This window comes from Melopsittacus undulatus, chromosome Z, assembly GCF_012275295.1.
Source record: "Melopsittacus undulatus isolate bMelUnd1 chromosome Z, bMelUnd1.mat.Z, whole genome shotgun sequence".
Classification (NCBI taxonomy): domain Eukaryota; kingdom Metazoa; phylum Chordata; class Aves; order Psittaciformes; family Psittaculidae; genus Melopsittacus; species Melopsittacus undulatus.
Window position 1 is genome coordinate 97,799,306 of NC_047557.1, and position 18,842 is coordinate 97,818,147.

An 18,842-nucleotide genomic window follows, 5' to 3' on the forward strand; every position below is an offset into this window, starting at 1 on the left:
TCTGTGTTGGGTTTAGTGATCCAACATATTGCAAAACATTGTCATATTTGGAAGTAATCTTCTACAGAGTTCACAGTGTTGAATTTGGTTTTAGTTTCTTTTTCATTCGTTTCCAATCAGAGCTGGTAATTTGTTGCAAGGAAGCAGGAAGAAAGTCTGATCTGGAGTTCAGAGATACGTATTTTTAAATGATGTATTTTTCAGAAAGAGAAAGCAAAAAGGTCTTTCTCAGCAGGGTGCAAGCTAGAGAAAAAGGCAGAGGTTACTGTATTATGCAAGCGTTTTATTTCCTTTCCAATAACAGTACTTCCCTAAAATGCCTTTATAATGTTTAGTTGAAGCTTGCTGATCTCCTGGGCCTTCTTCAGAGGTTAACATGGATGCTGTACTTTCTATTTAACTTCTTTCTTTGTCTCTGGGGAAATGATTGATAAACAATTTCTATATGAAGTATTATATGTTTCCTACATCTGGGAAGATGTATGAATTAAAATGAAGTAGTTATATTCTTGATGCTTAACCTTTCCTACTAAACTCTGCTCTGGTTGTTTTTCTCTGTGTTTTCAAACATAACCATGCCATGAGATTCTGTTAATGCTGTAAGAACATGTAGCCAAGGTAATGAGAATGAAGAAAGCTGGTATCCACAGTAAGTTCATACATACCCTTTTGTTCAGTCTTGGCTAGTGAGAGTTGAGTTTATCAAATAGAATGTTAAGGAACTGAAAGATGAGAAACAAATCTATGCAGTTCAGTGCAAGTATCTGGTTGTGCTTTTGGGCTGTCCTGTTGTCACTGATCCTCTGCTGTCCAGTGGAGCAGCATAAGTATGTAATGCAGGGCTGGTTTTAGCTCTGCAGAAAACCTGCCTTGTGGATTAGAGGGAGCAGGGCTCCTCCTCCATCACCATCACGCTTTGTGCAGCAGTGGTGAAATACATATATGCGGTGTTATTTGAGGGTTTTAATTGCACAGAGGAGGGCAGGTTATCCTTTTTTCGCATTCCTGCCTTGGGTGAAGCTGGTAAAAGCAGAAGTGGGCAAAATGCATGAATGTAAGCTCAGGTATAGAGTTGAAACATACATCTAATTTGGCAGGTTTTGTATTCTGCTAAAACCAAAATGCCATAGAGGGGAAGCAACTTGTGTTAGCATCAATGTTTAGAGGCCACATCGTAACACTCAGTGGTAGCTGTAAGTCTGTGGTAGCTTGGAGTCAGACTTACCATTAAGTGTTCATGTACTTTGGTAGTACTAACTTTCAGACAGTTTTCTATTGGAAAACCTATGGCTAGCTAAACTTTGGGTAAACAGTTCACTGAGGGTTATTCATATTTCCTTGTTAATAACTGTCTGGTTGTTGAGGCCAAAGCTCTGAAATGGTACATTTATCTTGCCCTTTCCTCTCTGAGTGGAAAACTCAGGCTACAAAAGTTGTTTGCAATATTTATGGTTTTATAGAATCCAGCTATTTCCTTTAGAGATAGTAAATAGATTAATAAAATAATTTTGACAGAGGGCAAGGATGTTGCTGCAGAATTATGCACAGGAAAGCTGACTTGACGATGTAATTGAGCTTGAAAACCAAAATATAATTGCCAAGGGTGGGAGTGAAACCTGCAGACATCGTGCTTATACAACCTGAAGTTCTAGCTTGTCTGAAAGGCTGGAATTATTGTAAAGCAGATTTTGATATGAAGTTGGAAGGGAGGCGGGGAGTCAGCCTCGTCTAATATGAAAAGCTGTTTCGTTGGGAGAGGTTTTTTTCACTGAATGTTTAATTCTCAAGTACTACTGTATAAGCCATCTCTGTGTTGATGTTGTGTAGCATTGTACAGCTATCTTTATGGTCAAGTAAACAGGCAGAGGAAATCCAGAAAGCTGTCTGATCTCTCTCATAGCCTGGGAAGCGCTTGTGTTGCTTCTCATCTTCAGATGTGTATCATTAGCTGATGGCTGGGTAAGTAGCTGTTTTTCCCCCCAAATTGCATCACCTAGAAACACATCTGCATAAACTGATGTGTTGTGAGCCCCAGCCTGATCTCTTGAAGCGGAAGCTGTGAGGACATTTAGCTGTTTCACTGTCCATGGGTGAACCCTGTATCAGAGGATACAGAGGAGATAAGTGTGCCTTGTTGAGGGCTGAATCATCCAATTGGAACAGAAAATATTGTTGGAGACTCAAGTGGTTTAGGATTCTGAAAAACAGTATGAAAGAGAAGAGCAATGCATTAGTATCTCATAAAGTGGAGATGCAACTCTTTAGAGTCACATGCATTGTGATCCCTGCAGGGACTATTGCAGTTCTTTGGAATTCTTCTTTAGCCTTTCAGGAGCCACACAGATAAAAGGGTTTGCCAGTTTCACAGTGCCTGATTGCAGGGTTGCTCTCACTTTGGAAGCTCTCTGCTTTTCAGAGGATGTATGGTGAGATGATGATAATGGCACCTTTCATAAGCAGGTGCTCATGCTTCACTTTAGGCACTCGTATTTACCTATCTTGAAAAACAACTTACTAGGCTAGTAATTGTATTGGAACAAAATGTTTTCTATTTGGGTATGCCAGTTTCATAACCACTTCATTCTCTGGGAGCACAATGCCTTTATGGTTTTAGTGAAATACTCAATTTGTATTTTTTAAACTGAAGAGACAGTACCACTTTCTATACTTCACTGTATCCTTCTGCATATTAGTGGAGCTTACAAAGGTAATTTAGGTTCTAACTGGTGCTCTGTGTTCTCTCCATTATGCATTTACCAGTCAAGTGACACCTCTCAAATATTTACTCTGATATTTCACTGCAGTTGCCCTCTCTTTCTCCATCCCCCCTCCATCTCCCTTCCATCGAGGTATCACACATACTTCAGTTACCCTCTATTTAAATAGCAACACTCCCTCCCAGTACAAACACTGGGTCAGTCATTAAACAATGAGGAAGACCAGTGGTGGAGGAGGTTATGGGTAGGGCCAGGAGTGTGCAAGCACTGTTCTGCAAAAGACTTCCTGCTGACAAGAGGAACACTTTCCGTTAGTGTCAGAGTGTCATTGTGTGATGCTGAGGGAGAGACAGAATCAAGAGGGAATTGCTGCAGCAGATGTCAGACCTGGATCTCACTTAAAACTCTGTAGAACCATCCAAATCAGCGTTGATGATAAGACATGTGAAACAGAACATTGTCACTTTAACCATGTTTTCCCACCTCGTCCCGTAGCAGAAGGTGATTCCAAGTAGCTGTGACTCATCCTGAGGAGGTCACTGGGTTTTTTACCTAATAACAGCGGGAGTTTAGTGAGACTATCATTAACAGCTTTTTGAAGGCTCAGCTACATGTCCTTTCTTTTATCTAGTGTACACCAGGGAGCTGTATTAATATTTTGCTGGGAACTCAAGACCTGCTTGTCTTTTCCCCAAAAAAAGGTCAGAATATGACATTCTGTTGGGAATTCAGAAGTGTAGCTGGGTTACCGTGCTCCCTATCCTGTACTTGTTCATCGGATTGAGATGGGATGTGGCATTCTGGGAATTAAAAATGAAATAAAAATAAAAGGAAAAAATTGTTTGTGGAAACCATTTGACTATTACAGCGTCTAGGGGTTTCCTGGCTCTGCAGGTTAAAAGGCATGGGTGTGATAAGTGAATACTTGTTTAAACAAAAAACTCAATATATAGCATATTTATGCTATGCTTAGTTTCAAAGAAATTTCATTTCTAGATCTTGCAAAGAAAATGTAGTAAGAAATGAGGCAGTATGTGCATTAAAAAGGTGATGAGAGCTGTCAGGGTCGCAGAGCCCATGAGTCAGATTTTTGTATTTCTAAAGGGCATGGGGTCATCATAGCTCAGCTTCTTCCCAGTTCTGTACTTCATACTTGGGTCACCTTTCAGGTTAAACTTCATATGCACCGGTGACAGAGGTGAATATATTTCTTCCCTTGCAGCTGCCTTCAGCCTTCTTGCTTTGTATAAAACCCTATTTTTTTCCATGGGAGGTGCAGATGGCACAGTGGATGTGACCTTACTGATAACAGATGTGGTTTCCTTCTTAACCTTCTGTTGACCTATGAGAGATAATGAGCGACAGGCCTTTCAGAGATCTGTAAACCAGAAGTAAAAGCTGCTGTAAGTGCAAGGACCAAGCTACTGCAATTACCTAAATGAGTTCTGAGAAACACAGCTGGACAGCCATCTCCTGTTCGTGGTACATGTCAGCTTGTCCACATTTCCAGTTATTTAGCATGCTCATTATTTTCCATGTGCCAACTTTTTATTTTGAATCTGGGGAGATGTGATGAGTGTGCTTAAGCATCTGAAGGGAGGGTGTCAAGAGGCTGGGCCCAGACTCTCCTTAGTGGTGCCAAGCATCAGGACCAGAGGCAATGGGCATAAACTAGGTTCCACCTGAACATGAGGAAGAACTTTACTGTGAGGGTGGTTGAGCATTGGAATAGGTTGCTTGGAGAAGTTGTTGAGTCTCATTGTCTGGAGAGGTTCAAGAGCCATCTGGACACAATCCTGAGTAATGTTGTTAAGGGTGACCTGACTTGAGTAGGGAGCTTGGACTTTCTGACCTCTGATGGACCCTTCCAACTTCAACCATTATGCAATCCTGTGAAAGCAGCTTGCATTTCCAGCTCTCGGGGCTGCCCCTGTTAAAGTACTCATTAAAGGGTGACATTTTAGTATAGCATACATTGTGTCTGTCTGTGTGGTGTGAAATCCTTACACACAACCCTTTCTGCTCTGGTTTATCAGCATTTAATGCATTTCATGGCATGTGATATAGCTGGTTTATTGAAAGGGAATTGAAAATAGAGAGCAGTCTTGACTAAAGAACAGTTTGTGGATGTGGTTTTGTTTTCTGTCACATCATCGTTGCTATGGTGACTTAGCAAAGATCTGTTTAGCAGTCAGTAGATGTTTCGTGTTCTGGGCAAAAATTAGGGATTTTATAATATTACTCTGTCAGTCATTTCACAGAAGTACATGTGTGTATAGTCTTAGGCAGTAAGTCCCTGCTGCTCTTGCTACTTATTGCTGCTTCTGAAGAATGTGTGTACCTACTGTACTTTGCCTCATGGAGTCTCTTCCTTCCTGAATTAATTTCAAAGATGGATAAGTAACCTACCTGTCTCATCAAGGTTAACAAGTATTTCTTCCCCAGAGGGGATGTCGTGTATTGCAGTGATAGATGCAAAGGGATGGAGAGCATGAGCCCTACTAAGGAATGGTCCATACGGTCATGCAGTTTTGGAGGAGGGGGAGGATGCTTTTGGAGCTGATTCACATAGTTGGAGTCAGGAAGTCTGAGCTCTTTTGCACATCCCTCAGGCTTCTCATGTCACCTAGGGCATGATCAAGAGGATGATGCAGCTGCAAACTTAACCGAGGTTTTCTTCCTCTGGGTTGGTGAAGGGACAGGAATTCTTCTGTTCAAGTTCCTGTGTTCCCTGGGAGGGGTTGCAGCTCATGTTTTTATCAGCATGTTTGCAATGTGTGCTTGGGGAATTGCTGCCCCAAGCAGAGGCTCTCCACCTTGGCAGGCAAGTTGGGCCAGTGCCTGAAAGTCTCTTGTCTGTCAGGTTGTGTCAAACACAGCTCCCTCCTCTTCCTGCTCCTGATCACTGGTCTGGGAGCAGCCTTCCTGCCCACTGGCAGTGACCTGGTCGATTTGGCCCCCATCTTGATGGTGAGCTGTGGTCAGCCTCCAGCCCTGCACTGAGTGCACCTTGCAGCACGTTCTCATCCCTGCCAGCAGAGGCTTGAAAGTGGGAGGCAAGGTTTCCCATATAGGGTGGACCTCAGAGAGAGGTTTTTGGACATCAGCACTGCAACTGATAAAGTGTTCAGTGCTCCTGGAAGTCCCAGTGAGATTCCTTTTGTCATGCAGAGGTAGCCAGAGAGAAGGGATTGATTTCTTATGGGCTGCTTAATGGGATCATCTTGATGACGAGCATCTCCAGAAAGTCAAGATACATGTTTTATTTTACACCAGAAATTAAAATAGCTCCATGGGTAAAATAAACTGAATACTGAGAAGTGCCCCTTCAGCTGGCTTCGGCAGTAAAAGAGAAGAATCTCCTAATTAAAATGAAACAAAGCAAAACCCCAATGAAAACAATATGCATTTCAGCTAAATAATGATATTTTCCGTATGTCACGTACAAATCCCATAATACGACATTATTTTCCTTTCCTTCTTCTTAATCATGAACTTCTGTTCTGTGCTTTAAACTTATTTTAGATCTGAATCAATTTGAAGTCCTTTCCTCTGCTGGTGTCTGCTGTGCCGATTTCACAGATTTTATAGCTCATATGTCTTAATGTTGAGGCAAGAGTTTTTTTTATCAGCTATTCGAGGATCAGTCTTGGCCTGTCCATTTTCTGTAGCTCCACAGAATTGGTAATTCAGGCTCACTGCAGATTAGAAGGGTTTTTTTTCCCTGCACAATTTGGGGTAATTTACTGGCAGCTCTGACATTTTTCTCAGTTTGGTAAGGTTAGTTAATGCAACAGCCTCTGGTCTTACTTCGCTTAAATATTTAGAGGAACGAGATTTATGCATATTTTTGCGGCAAAGCTAGATTTGGTTGAATTTCTCTTGAATTTCTGAACTGGATTCCCAGCTGGTATAAATCAGTGACGTTCCACTGAAGCCTTTTGGATGATCAGCACAGGTGGGGATCTGGCTTTTCTCAATTAAGTTGTGTCACCATCTACTTTGCACTGAGCATATGACAGTTGCTGATGTATTTTTGTGTAGAAGAATATGGGATATATTTTCCTACTATCTTTTGTCTGTGTGTAGCCATAAAGACAGGTGTGTGTACACATGTGTACAGACACATACAGGCATGGGTGTTTGTAGACACAGTCACTGCACACAAACAAATGTGGTAGGAAAACCCCTGCCTCTTTTTCCTGTCATTAATTACACACTAGTACATTGTAGGCTGCAACTAACATGGATGGGTAGAGCCTGAAGATTTGGGCTTCTGTATCCAAATTTGTTTCCATGCATCAAAAAGCTGCAAACCCAACCAAAACCCCACCAAGCAGTGCTACCAAACTTGGAAGCACTTGGGAGCACAGTAGCTCCAAGCAGAAATAATTCAGGTTTGCCCCATGGAGAAATCCATTCTCCACAGTTTCCCTGGATTAAGCATCTGTTTCACCTAATGTAATCATACATTGAATAGAACAAATGAGGTTTTTTGCTATGCTTCAGCACATGAAATCTCCTACATATTGTGTCGAGTGGGAAGGGAATGGTGATGATGGGCAAGCTGGGGGTCCAGGAAGTGTGATGGATTAGATGCAGTGTTGTTCCAAGGAAGCTCAGAAATTCCTTTGTGCAGCTTTGGGACAGAGTTGGGTGTCTCCCAGCTATTAGTCTTTCAGCCTTTTTTCTTATCACATCAATCTCTGGGAGATTAATGTTGACTTTACACTCTTTCAAGTCATTCTGACAAGTGTGCATGGCAGTAAATTCTTCCATATCAAGAGTGAGACAAATTGTGCTGTGCTGCATGTTATGGCGTAGTATTACTAATTGTTTAACTTGATAAATGTTGTCTGGTAGGTTATGGAGTTAATGAACAAAGATGCCAATTACCCTTATCTGAACTAGCTGTGTTTGCAGGGACGTTGTCAGGAGCCATGGATGTCTCCTAACAGAGATTTATTTGAAATGGCCCATTGTTTTCAGCAGTTTTAGAGTCCATTGCCCTTTATTGTGCTGACTGAATAATCTCCACCCCCGTCAAAGTTTTGAGACCAATCAGCTCTTCGTACATGCTATTCATCAGGACTGAATCTTATTTGGGTATGGAAAACTTGTATGTAACACAATATGCTCATCATCCTGGGCTACAGCAGCCTGGCTCATTCTTAAGAGCAGCCGAGAAGGAAATAAGCACCTGTCAGTGGAAGAGCAAGGGTCTGGAATAGCCACATTTCCCCCCACCATCTGGAGTATTTAATTGGGAAAATCATTCTTCATTGTTGCTGTGTTGGTGGGAGTTGTCAGTCTAAATATGTTTTAATGCAAATAACCATCTATGTTTGTAGAATCCATCTTTTCTAGACGCTTTCTTTGGAAAATACACAGCTGAAGATTTAGTGCATTATTATATGAGTAAGTGCATACAAGCCCAGTATTAACAATAGACATCATGTTTATTCTTTCCCTTTTAGAATTTCCCATGAAAGCAAGTAGGCAGATTTTTGCATTATTGAGTAGTCTGCTGCTGCTGACTTTTTCCCAGAAACACTAAGGGAAAACTATCCTTTCGTGTGAGCCTGCATGTTCTTGAAGTTTTGGGAGCACTGGATTCCCCTAAGATTTGATTTATAGTAGGTTTTGGTTTGTGGCTATTCTGGTACAAAGTTGTTTCAAAGCTGTATGATTAATAAATCTTTATGGAACTGAAAAAAGACAAAGTTCTCACTGAGGTTAAAACATACCTGATTTCCCAACGGAGAAGTTGCATGTTTCGTTAGGAGGCTAAAGGCTAATGTGAGGAGAAAAATGTTTCCTTGACTCAGGGTTTTTGTTTGTTGTAATAAATTTCATTTTCATTTATGAGTCTCTTACAGAACATGTTCAACAGCAAACAGCCAGAAGTTAAAACTGCAACTGTAAATCTGTAAGCTGACATACGTAGATACTCCGGCCAAAGTTTCCAAAGTCAGGATTAATTTTGTAGAGTGAATGAGAACAGTGCATTATCTTGCTTCGTTTGATAAATTTCAGACTTTGCCAAGAAAAATAAATATCCATTCAAAACTGACAGCTGTAAAAATAAGAATTATTATTATTTCAAATACAGGCATTTTCAAGAGAGCTTGATGTATTACTGCTGAAAGATGCAGTGGCTTTTGATTGTCTCATATTATTAATTAGGCTGAAATATTCAGGTCCTCACTGCTCACTCCCTTCCCACTGCTGCCCTCTAATTTATGTTAGCATACTAGTTTCTGGTTCCCATTGGAACTGGGGGCAGAGGAGCTCAAGTAATCTGTCAAAAGCTGAATGGGGGTTCCCTGATGTGTACCTGATGCCACAGCCAGGCAAATACTTGTGTGGGCAGAGAGAAGTGGCTGCATGGAGGTGGGAATGCTGCTTAGGTCTAGTATTGATGCCGGATGCTTTGTGGTGACCCACTGAGGATCTGTCTCATTTTTGGTGTTCTCAGATCTCTGAATCCACATTTCTGGTCTTGTGCTTTGTTTTAATTTGAATTTCCCATGGAGCAACCTGGGGGTGAGGATGAAGCTCCAGGGGGATGTGTGTGCAAGCAGGACCAACAGGAATATGAGAAGGTTCAGCACTTGCACTGCTTATTTATCGACCACAATGATTCACCGTGAGCTGCGTTTGCATACCTGAATGTCAAAATAGCCTGTGTTTTAAGAGGAGCCAGTGACTCAGGCTGTGGTTTTACCTCAGGCCATTTCCTGATAAACGGCTGAACTGTGTTTGGTCTTGAGAAAACACAACTGGGGAACACCGCTCTGTACTGCCTCCATATGTGTGCAGGGATTAGGGAAAGGACACCGTTGTGTGCGGCTGACCTTCACCTCCTTGGTGCTGTGGTCTCTCTCTGAGGACCACCATGGCTTTGTGAGGACAGGGGAGTCTCAGGTCTGAGGGCAGCTGTTTCAGCTCTCTACAGCTCTGGTGTGTGTGGTTGTCAGTGTTTGACACCATCTAGAGGAGGAGCTTCCAAGGAGCTCCACGCAGCGATAAATCACTTTGCTTTAGACTCCTGACTGCAAAACCGAGGTGAAGCTGCCTATAGCTGCTGTTTTCAGGATTGAAAACACTTCCTAGAACATGGTATTTGTAATGAAAACAGAAATAGTGCATATGATGGTGCTTATAGGGATTAAAGTGGAGTTGAGCTATTAATTTTTGGAATAAGATGGCCAACAACTTTATTAAAGCTTTGCGTATGTTATGGCTAGATGGAAGGTATGGAAGTGGAATCACACGAATGCTGTATCAACTACCTCACTGGCACAATGCTTTCATTTGGAGAGATGAACCACCTGTGTAATTCCATGTAGTCTTCCCACCCTTTGCTAACTTCAGAACTGTTTCTCCATTCCTCTAATGAAAAGGTCTGTCCTCTGCTCTGGGATGAAATAACTTGTGTGTGGCTGTGATTGAACTGGATCAGTCGCCTTTGCTGCTGTTTAAATGGATGTTTTAAGGTATAGGAGAGGCTTCTCTTGGGAACAGATTCTGTGAGAATTCTTCAAATCCTCTTTGAAGTTAATGGAAGGTATTAAGGGCAGTCAGCACCTTAAAAGAGAAATTTAAATTGCTTTGATTCATTTCATTCCATATTTGCGTTGGCTGGTTCTGGATTTCTCCCTTCTCCAGTCTTTCAGCACATGTTTTTGATAACTTTTCCTCCTGAGCATACTAGATTTTATGCTGGCTGTTTTCATATTTTTTCCCTGAGTGTTATAATGCTGATTACCAAAGGATCTTGGGCCTTTGGCTTCCTGTGAAAACGAGATAATTACTCTCCAGTAGGCAATGCATGACGTAGAGTATCAGCGTTAAGCCACTGGGATTCCAGTCACTAGTGTAGAACAATATTGTGGGTAAATGAATAAGCAGAAGTTTATCATACTTCCTGCATAACAAGGTTTTCGTTAAAGAGACAGTGAATATTGTTTTCGGTGAAGGCTAGTGTAGAATAAACACTGCCACTACAAACATTACTGAGAAAGGTATTAAAGTTCAGTTCCCTGCCTTGATGGGGTTTTCTTACTGAAAAAAGCAACTGACTTTGTGCAGCAGCAAAGGTGGATGACAGGCCCTTCACAGCATTTTGGCAGATGACGTTATAGCCTTATGAACATGTATGAAGTGTATAACTTCAAAGTACGATTCCCAGATGCACCACCTACTTAACTTATGGAAGAAAGCCGTACCAATTAGAAGCAGAAGACGTTCTAAATGCAACTTGCTTGTTTCACACTCGCCCCCAGGAATCCTGTGTTGTGATTTTAAGAGTTGGCCTTGTTTGACCCTGAAATAGATGTGGTTTCTCCCTTCCCTTCTTTATTTCAAGGCTGTCGGTTAAAAATACTAATGTATTGGGCACAGTGGGAGTAAGTTTGAGAAGTTTAACTTATATGTAAACTAGTAATAGTGAGAAAATAATTCATAAATGTGATGAGCTTTATTCTCTTTCAAGTCATGTCCAATGCAAAGGGTTTCCACTTGGTGGGATTAATCATTTTTGTAAAAGAGTTTCTCTGCCATAGCAATACTGATGGGTTTGCTTATGCTGTAGCAAAGCGAAATAAAGGACGTCTTTGAGGACCTCTGGTAAATACTCAAATTACTTAAGTAACATGAAGACTTGCATAAAGTATGGTATGTGTACACATACTCAGTAGATACACAGCTATATCTCTGCATATTTACTTACATTTAGGACATAAGCTTACATGTGTTTGTGTACATCTATATTTCAGGTTGTCTTAGAGATAATTGTACTACTGTAATGCCTGAGAATTTAGGGGGTACTAATAAAGAGTTTCAGGTTTAAGTTTGTTTCCATGCTACCACTGATTTATATTGTACATGTGATTGCAAAGTTACTTATTTATCTTTTAATTATGACTTTCACTTTAAGCTGGGCATAGCAGTCTGTGAAGGAAACCAGTACTTACATATAGGCTAAGAGGAGTAGGTTGGTTGCTCTGCATTTGCTTGAGTCCAAAAGCTGAAGGTTGAATGTTTGGAGCCCCAAGAACCACTTTCAAATGTAGCAGTCTAGATCTTGATGATGTGCTTGATCAGCCTTGCAGCCAGAGAGAAGAACAAGTGAAATAAAACTGCTTTAGTATAGTACACTGTCATTCTGTATGTGTGATTGAGGTGCTTCTGTGTGCACTGATAGCACGTGCATGGCCAGACCCCTTCATGCTTCCTTCAACTTGAAATTAGGTTCCATTGATTTTTGGGTCCAGAACAAATGCAGTTTGACATTTTTGGGTTTCAGGCACCTCAGTCTAACCTGATTTTGTTTTTGTGTGAGTAATCTTAACACTTGAATGAGTTGGATGAAAGTGTCTGGATGGATCTGTCCGTTGAATGGCCTGTACAGGAATTTTGCTTTCCAATTAGATATCTTGGAGATATTTTCAACACCAAGAATAACTTTGACAGTGCTGTTCTTACCTTGAAATTGTGAAACTTCTGATGACTAATTAAGCCTTTTTCCCCTCTCTTCTGTTTTCTTGCAGCCAACTGGGTACATGGAAAACTCCATTTCCTACAGTGCTATTGAAGACGTTCAACTGCTCTCCTGGGAGAATGCCCCTAAGTACTGTTTACAGCTCACGATCCCAGGGGGTACTGTCTTACTGCAGGTACAGTAAACATTAAAGTACAATTTTCTTTCTCTCTTACTATGAATCTCCTTTAACTTCCATTTGCTATGCATGAAATCTTAATTAAATGGACTCAGAAAAGGCAGAGAACTCGATGCTGTCAAATTATCTAACCACCAGAAAATTTGCTCAGGGTGATAAGTCTGAAACTCTTCATGTTGTTTTGACAGTTAGAATGGAAATTTTGGGCCACAATGATTAAATCTTCTTGCTGATTTTGTGTATCAATGTAATACTCTGTGGAAAAGCACATTGATGTGGGCCTGGTACAATTGTATTTTTACATATAGTCCTGGTACTGCACGAAACAAGTTAAAAATGTCATCCTTCATTTCATATAGGAAACCCATAACTTGCACTGGTACTGACAGGTATCTTTTTAAAACAGATACCTGATGTTCACTGGAAGATACAGTACATTTGTATGGATGTCTACATATGCTGGTCCTCCAAGCGTGGTTTTCAAACAGAGTGCACTGTGTTCATGTTACTCCAGATTTCCTCATCCACTTGTGAGGCTTTGTAAGACTCCTTAGGTCACTGCAAGTTTTAGAGACAGAAAAGCACTCCACAACACTGAACTTTGGAGCTGCTTTCAAGTAGGAAAAGAAAGGCGATTGAAAACCCAGCTGCAGTGCCTCCAGAGAACTTTGAACAGCCGTAATGTAGGCTGAGCTGACTCCAACTTAACTCTTACCATAGTTCTTCACATTGTTTCAAAGACAATTTTACATGTTACCCTTGGGGAATTTGCTTTTTCACTTAAATATACAGCCATGACTATTGCAGGTAGGACTGTCGAGAGACTGGGTGAGGAATTTCTGCAGAAAATGGAAAGATCAGTTTAAGCTGTGGATAACTCATGAAAAATCAAATAGGGTATTTTTTTTCTTGAAAAAGTAAGAATCACTTCAAAGGATTGATCATAGTAGAGCTTGTGTATTGGGATGTGTACACTGAAACATTGACTATACCACTTTTGCACAAAATGTAGTCCAGTAGGCAAAAAGGTAGGAACACAGGCAATGATACCCTAATGACTTTGATGACCATGCCTATTGGATCCTTTGTCCAAGAGAATCATGGTACACATTGTGATGGTCCATGGTGCACAGTCCAGTGTTTAATCATTTCTTAGTGGTGAAATGTTTGCTGGAGCCCCTGTAGGGCCACAGTGTGACACCATCTGTATCTAGAGAGGGTTTAGTTAAAGCTCTTCTGAAGTGACTTTCTTCATGACCTGCAGATCATGAGAAAAATAGCCCAGGTGGTGTCAATTCAGTAACCCAAGGGTAAGTACCGAGCTGGTCTATGTTTTCCATACTATAGACCTCTGTAGAGACATGGAACAGCAAACTTGACTCTGAGTTGGGAAGCCAATATGACTAGCACTAAGTCATGCTGATATTAGGTCCAGTTCTCCTTCACTTTCATTTCAGACAGGCTGAGTCTGTCCATACACAGAGCTGTTCAGCAGCAGCCCGGTCAACACAATATTTCAGCACTTCACATGGATCCTGTGCCTGGGGTTTGGAATGCCATGAGGTTTTGATGATTTTCAGCATAGCATATTTCACTCTGAAATGCTTAGAGGTATACATGGAAACATTCGTGGACACATCCTTTGTGAAGTATATTTCTGGAGCTCTGCTTCATTTTCTTCTCTGGTCTAATCCTGTGGTCTTGCAGCCCTGCAAAAGGATGCTGCAGCCATTCCCACATTGTAATCCAAAAATGGTTTAGCAAAGTATGTTTGGGATGACATGAGAACATCTAACTCTCCTGATCTGTAGGTGGCATTTGTGTGTCTTTCCACATGTCCTTGAAGCACAGGCATGTGCCTCATTGCACATGGAGCCATACATAAACACTTCTGCTTGGTGCTTATTGAGTTTCTGTGCCTCAAAATGATTTACCAGTTTTAAGTGTTACTGTTGGGGGGGTACAGAGAGTCTGAATTGTAGACAGGCTCAAGTGCACCTGTGTCCTGATTCTGTGGTGTGAAAAGCCTTTACTGTGTGTGACATTGGGGAGCTCAGGAAGATGAGCCATGGTTTTCCAGCAGCTAGATTAGAGTCCTCATTATTGATGAAATCTTCTTTGCCCTCTCCATTAACGGAATTAATAAGAAACTAATGTGTTAATTTGATGAATGATTTTGATATTTTTCTTGTGGTAATTTTGACTGTTTTTTCCATAGATTTCCTTAGTGGCTAGCATTTATGTCTGTGTCTGTTTCAACAGCTGGAATAGTTAGACCTGTCTTTACAAATACCCGTTCTAAGTATTCTCTAATCTGTGGTAGCTGCCTTTATGGGCCTGCTTAATAGGAAACAAGATAAAAGTTGGAACCCACAGCTCCCTGCTGAGTTTAAAGGAAATTGGTAGGGTGTGCAGACTTTAATCCAGAGCAGCCTGACATTTGTTTCTTTAAATAAAAACCAACAAATGGAACACACAAATAGTTACATTTGTGAGAAAGCAACATCTTAGAGTGGAAGCTTTGGTATTTTCTTGGAAAAGATCCATGTCTTTATGTAACCTCATTGGACTGGCGAAAGAAGTGGAGTGAGCTGAGCTTCTGTTATGTTTATTGCTGACTGGCTGAGCAGACTGGATCAGGTTACATTAGAACTCCAAGGGAATTTCAGCATAATTGAAAATACAAACTTTGAAAGTGTTTTTAGTACGACTTGGTCTTCGGTAGTGTCTCGATTCACCAAATGTGGTCAGATTAAGGGAATATAAAACTAATTTTCCCTTATACAGTTGTAATGCATATTCAAAAATCCAAACCAGTACTAAAAGTCATGTTTAGTATACTTAAGAGATCAAAAGAGTCCAAAAAACTTGATTTACCAAGTAGTTGAGTTCAGACTATGTTCTGTAGTATGTGTAATAGAGTCTAAGCATCCAAAAGATGAGCTGAGAAACAGAGATGCCAAGAAATTAGTCCTTACATACTTCAGTTAATTTCAGTGTTCCAAAAGACTTCAACATGTTTATGGGAAATGGGGACTTCTGATCTTTTACAAAGTCATTCTGCCCTGCTAGTTGGAGCAGCGGCATTCTCTGATGTAATGTCCAACTCTGGTATGAGGAAGCGTATGATAGCGGAACAAGTTGAACTGGTCCAAAACATGCACTGTTTCTGAAGTGTGCTTTTGGTAAAATCTGTTTGTTTGGTTAGTTTGTTTGTTTGCTCCCAAGGTCTTGATCTAAATGAAGTTCAGACATAGAAAACCATTTAAATGAACTGTTTTGACTTCCCTCCAATTTATTTAATATTTCTGATTATTATCAGTTTTGTATTATGGCATATGTTTTGCACATGCTGCATTGTAAATTCTTTAATAGCAGGGGATGCTGTTGGTGTGGTTTGACATCTAGGGACCTTATAGGCCTGTCAGCCAGACCTTGATGTCAGGGGAGGTTTTGGAGCAAATCATCTTCAGTGCAATCATGGGGCATGTGCAGGACAACAAGGGGACCATACCCAGTTAGCGTAGGTTTATAAAAGGCAGGTCCTGCTTGACTATCCTGATCTCATTCTATGCCAAGATGTCCCACTTAGTGGATGAGGGAAAGGCTTTGGATGTTGTTCGTGTAGACTTTAATAGAGCTTTTGATACCATTTCCCACAGCATTCTCCTAGAGGAACTGTCTTCACATGGCTTGGATGCCTGTGCTGTTCAACTGGGTAAAACCTGGCTGGGTGACTGAGGCCAAAGCATGGTGATGAATGGAGTTAAATCCAGTTGGTGTTGCCAATAGGTGGTGTTGCCCAGGGCTCAGTAGTGGGGCCAGTTCTGTGTATAAACAGTGATCTGGATGAGGGGATCAAGTTGGGTCACAGCAACCCCTTGAAATGCTCCAGGCTTAGGAAAGAGTGGCTGTAAAACTGCTTGGTGGTAAAGGACCTGGGGTTGCTGATTGATGGAGCTGGACATGAGCAGCTTGTGCCCAGGCAGCCAAGTCATCAGCATCCTGGCCTGTACCAGCACCAGTGCAGCAGCAGGACCTGGGCAGGGATTGTTCCCCTGCACTGGGCACTGGTGAGGCTGCACCTCAAATCCTGTGTTCAGTTCTGGACCCCTCACTACAAGAGAGACATTAAGGTGATGGAGTGGGTTCAGAGAAGGGCACAGGAGCTGGTGCAGGGCACAAGTGTAATGGGGAATGGCTGAGGGACCAGGAGGGTTCAGTCTGGAGAAGAGAAGGTTTTGGGGGGACCTTATCTCTCCCTACAACTGCTGAAAGGAGGATGCAGTCAGTCTCTTCTACCAAGTTGCAAGTGATAGATTAAAAGGAGATGGCCCCAGGTTGCACCAGGGGAGGTTTAGATTGGGTACTAGGAATATTTTCTTCATGGAAAGCTTTGTCAAGCATTGGAATAGGCTGCCCAGGGAAGTGGTTGAGTCACCATCCCTGGAGGTACTTAGAAGATCTGTAGATGTGGCTGTTAGGAACATGGTTTAATGGACTTGGAGGTGTTAACAATTGGACCTGCTGATACTAAAGGTCTTTTCCAGCCTAAGTGATTCTATGATTCCGTGATTCTGTGACAAACACAAGAGTCCATGTTCAAGTTCTCATTCCCCCTGTCTGCTGTCACCAAGCTCTATTTCTGGCTCATTACTGCACAATAATGAGTCAGAGAAGGAAGAGTGCCATTACCTTTCCTTACATCATCCTGATGTCCTCCCATAGCAATACTGACCCATGCCAACCTATTTTAACACATGAAATCTGACAAGCAGCACCGGAGGTGATGCAGCTCCTCCTAGGAAATCGGATCATGATCAACAGGATGTGTCTACCTGGGTTTCAGAGGAGGATTTGGTTCTCATGCAGCAGTAGCTTAATCTGGTCTGGATTGCATCTAAAAGGCATCTTTGTGCCTGTGCTTCCCACTCGGTGCTTGTTGCTACAGCACAGCTGCCTGAGCACAGGCGTGTTTCACTGCCTGGTGTTTGGGGATGCTTGTTTTCCCTTGTGAGAGTCACAGTCAGTTTTCAGGGTGTCATGGACACTTTTCTAGGCGTGCTAGGGACTTCTGTTTTCTTCCTGCCAAATGAGATGTTCCCTGGTCCTTCTGATAAGAGGCAATCAGCTCTCACAGGGTGTTATTCTCTTCCCTACAATTGGCATAGCAGGTGTGAAAAAAGGTGTTGCTGAAGCTGGCTTGTAGGCCACAAACTCTAAGGCCAGGAAACAGGAGCTAAATTTAGCCTTTGGAGAAGTATGTGAGCTCTTTAGTAATAGCGGGGCTGAACTTCGGCTCTCCTGCCTTCCATTTTTAAAGCACAGTGTTGGTTATAGTGTTGGGTGGATGATTGTGGAGAGGATGTTGCTACTGATAGTGAAATAATTGGAATAACCTTGGGAAAGGCATTGGTGGAAACTCCCAGGGTGTCATTTCACGACCTGCTTAGCACCACACGTAGAGAGGGTCCCAGGAAAGAGATTTTGGTGTCTCAGGCATGATAATACTTCCTGCTTTCCCAGGGTGTCCTTTCTTTTGGATGGGTCCTAAATGCCTCGAAGCCACCACTTCCATCCGTACGGCTGGCGTTGCTTTATTCATTTGTTGGCAATCGAGTGTAGTCAGAAGGAAAAACAAACAGAGCAGGAAGCCTTGACAAGCACAGCAGTCACACATTCAGCTCCAGTGCTCCAGCACACTGTTCTTGCCAGGGAGTCCCCACAGTGTTTCCACTGGGTTTTTAGTAGCCTTTTATTTCAGTCTCCTTGTAGAAACCTGGCTTTTGTTTTAAGTGCAAGTCCAGCCGATGTCGCTGGTGTGGAGAGATCATGCCAGGACCAGGATCCAGCAGAGATGGGTGTTATTTTCACAAGGAAAATAGCATTTCTAGCAATTACCAGCAGCTCTCTCTGTGCCTCGAGTTAAGCCAGAAGAGTGGCAGATTTCACAGGCCTGCCTGTGTTGTGGGGGTGCAGCTGGGGTTTGCATCAGCAATACAAAGGTTTTGTAGTCTGCATGAAGCAGCAGTGCCATCAGGGTTTGACTTCCTGCAGCCCTGAGCTGCTCTGCTCTTCTGTGGCTCATAATAAATTGGTACAGGGAAGCCTGCAATATTTTATGGGTCCCAGTAATGAGTATCAGCTGGAGGAAAGCATAACAAAACCCTATCCTGCTAACCAGAAAGCAAACGAAGGAGAGAAACATAGAATGAAAATGGGATGGGTTATAAACAAAACAAAATCTAGATCATCAAATCCCATTTATTGCCACATCTTTTCAGATGGCAAAATCCCTCAAAGTGTATGTGTGAAGGACGCTGTTGTAAGGGAAAATCTGGGAACTTTTTGCTTCGTGGACAAGCCTGTTCTTGTATCTGAGTAACACACATGCCAGTAAAAAGGGATGGTGTAGCACTAACTTACTGTTACAGGAACTTGG

At 41.9% G+C, this 18,842-nt stretch overlaps 1 protein-coding gene across 2 annotated transcripts in view; it reads left to right on the plus strand.

The window, feature by feature from the left end:
• CMIP (c-Maf inducing protein) overlaps window positions 1-18,842 on the plus strand; it is a 138,286-nt gene that overhangs the window by 59,678 nt on the left and 59,766 nt on the right. For both annotated transcript variants that reach the window (XM_031051842.2, XM_005152155.3), the window contains exon 2: window positions 12,272-12,397. In XM_031051842.2, coding sequence (XP_030907702.1) covers window positions 12,272-12,397 — 126 coding nt within the window. The remainder of the gene's footprint in view (window positions 1-12,271; window positions 12,398-18,842) is intronic.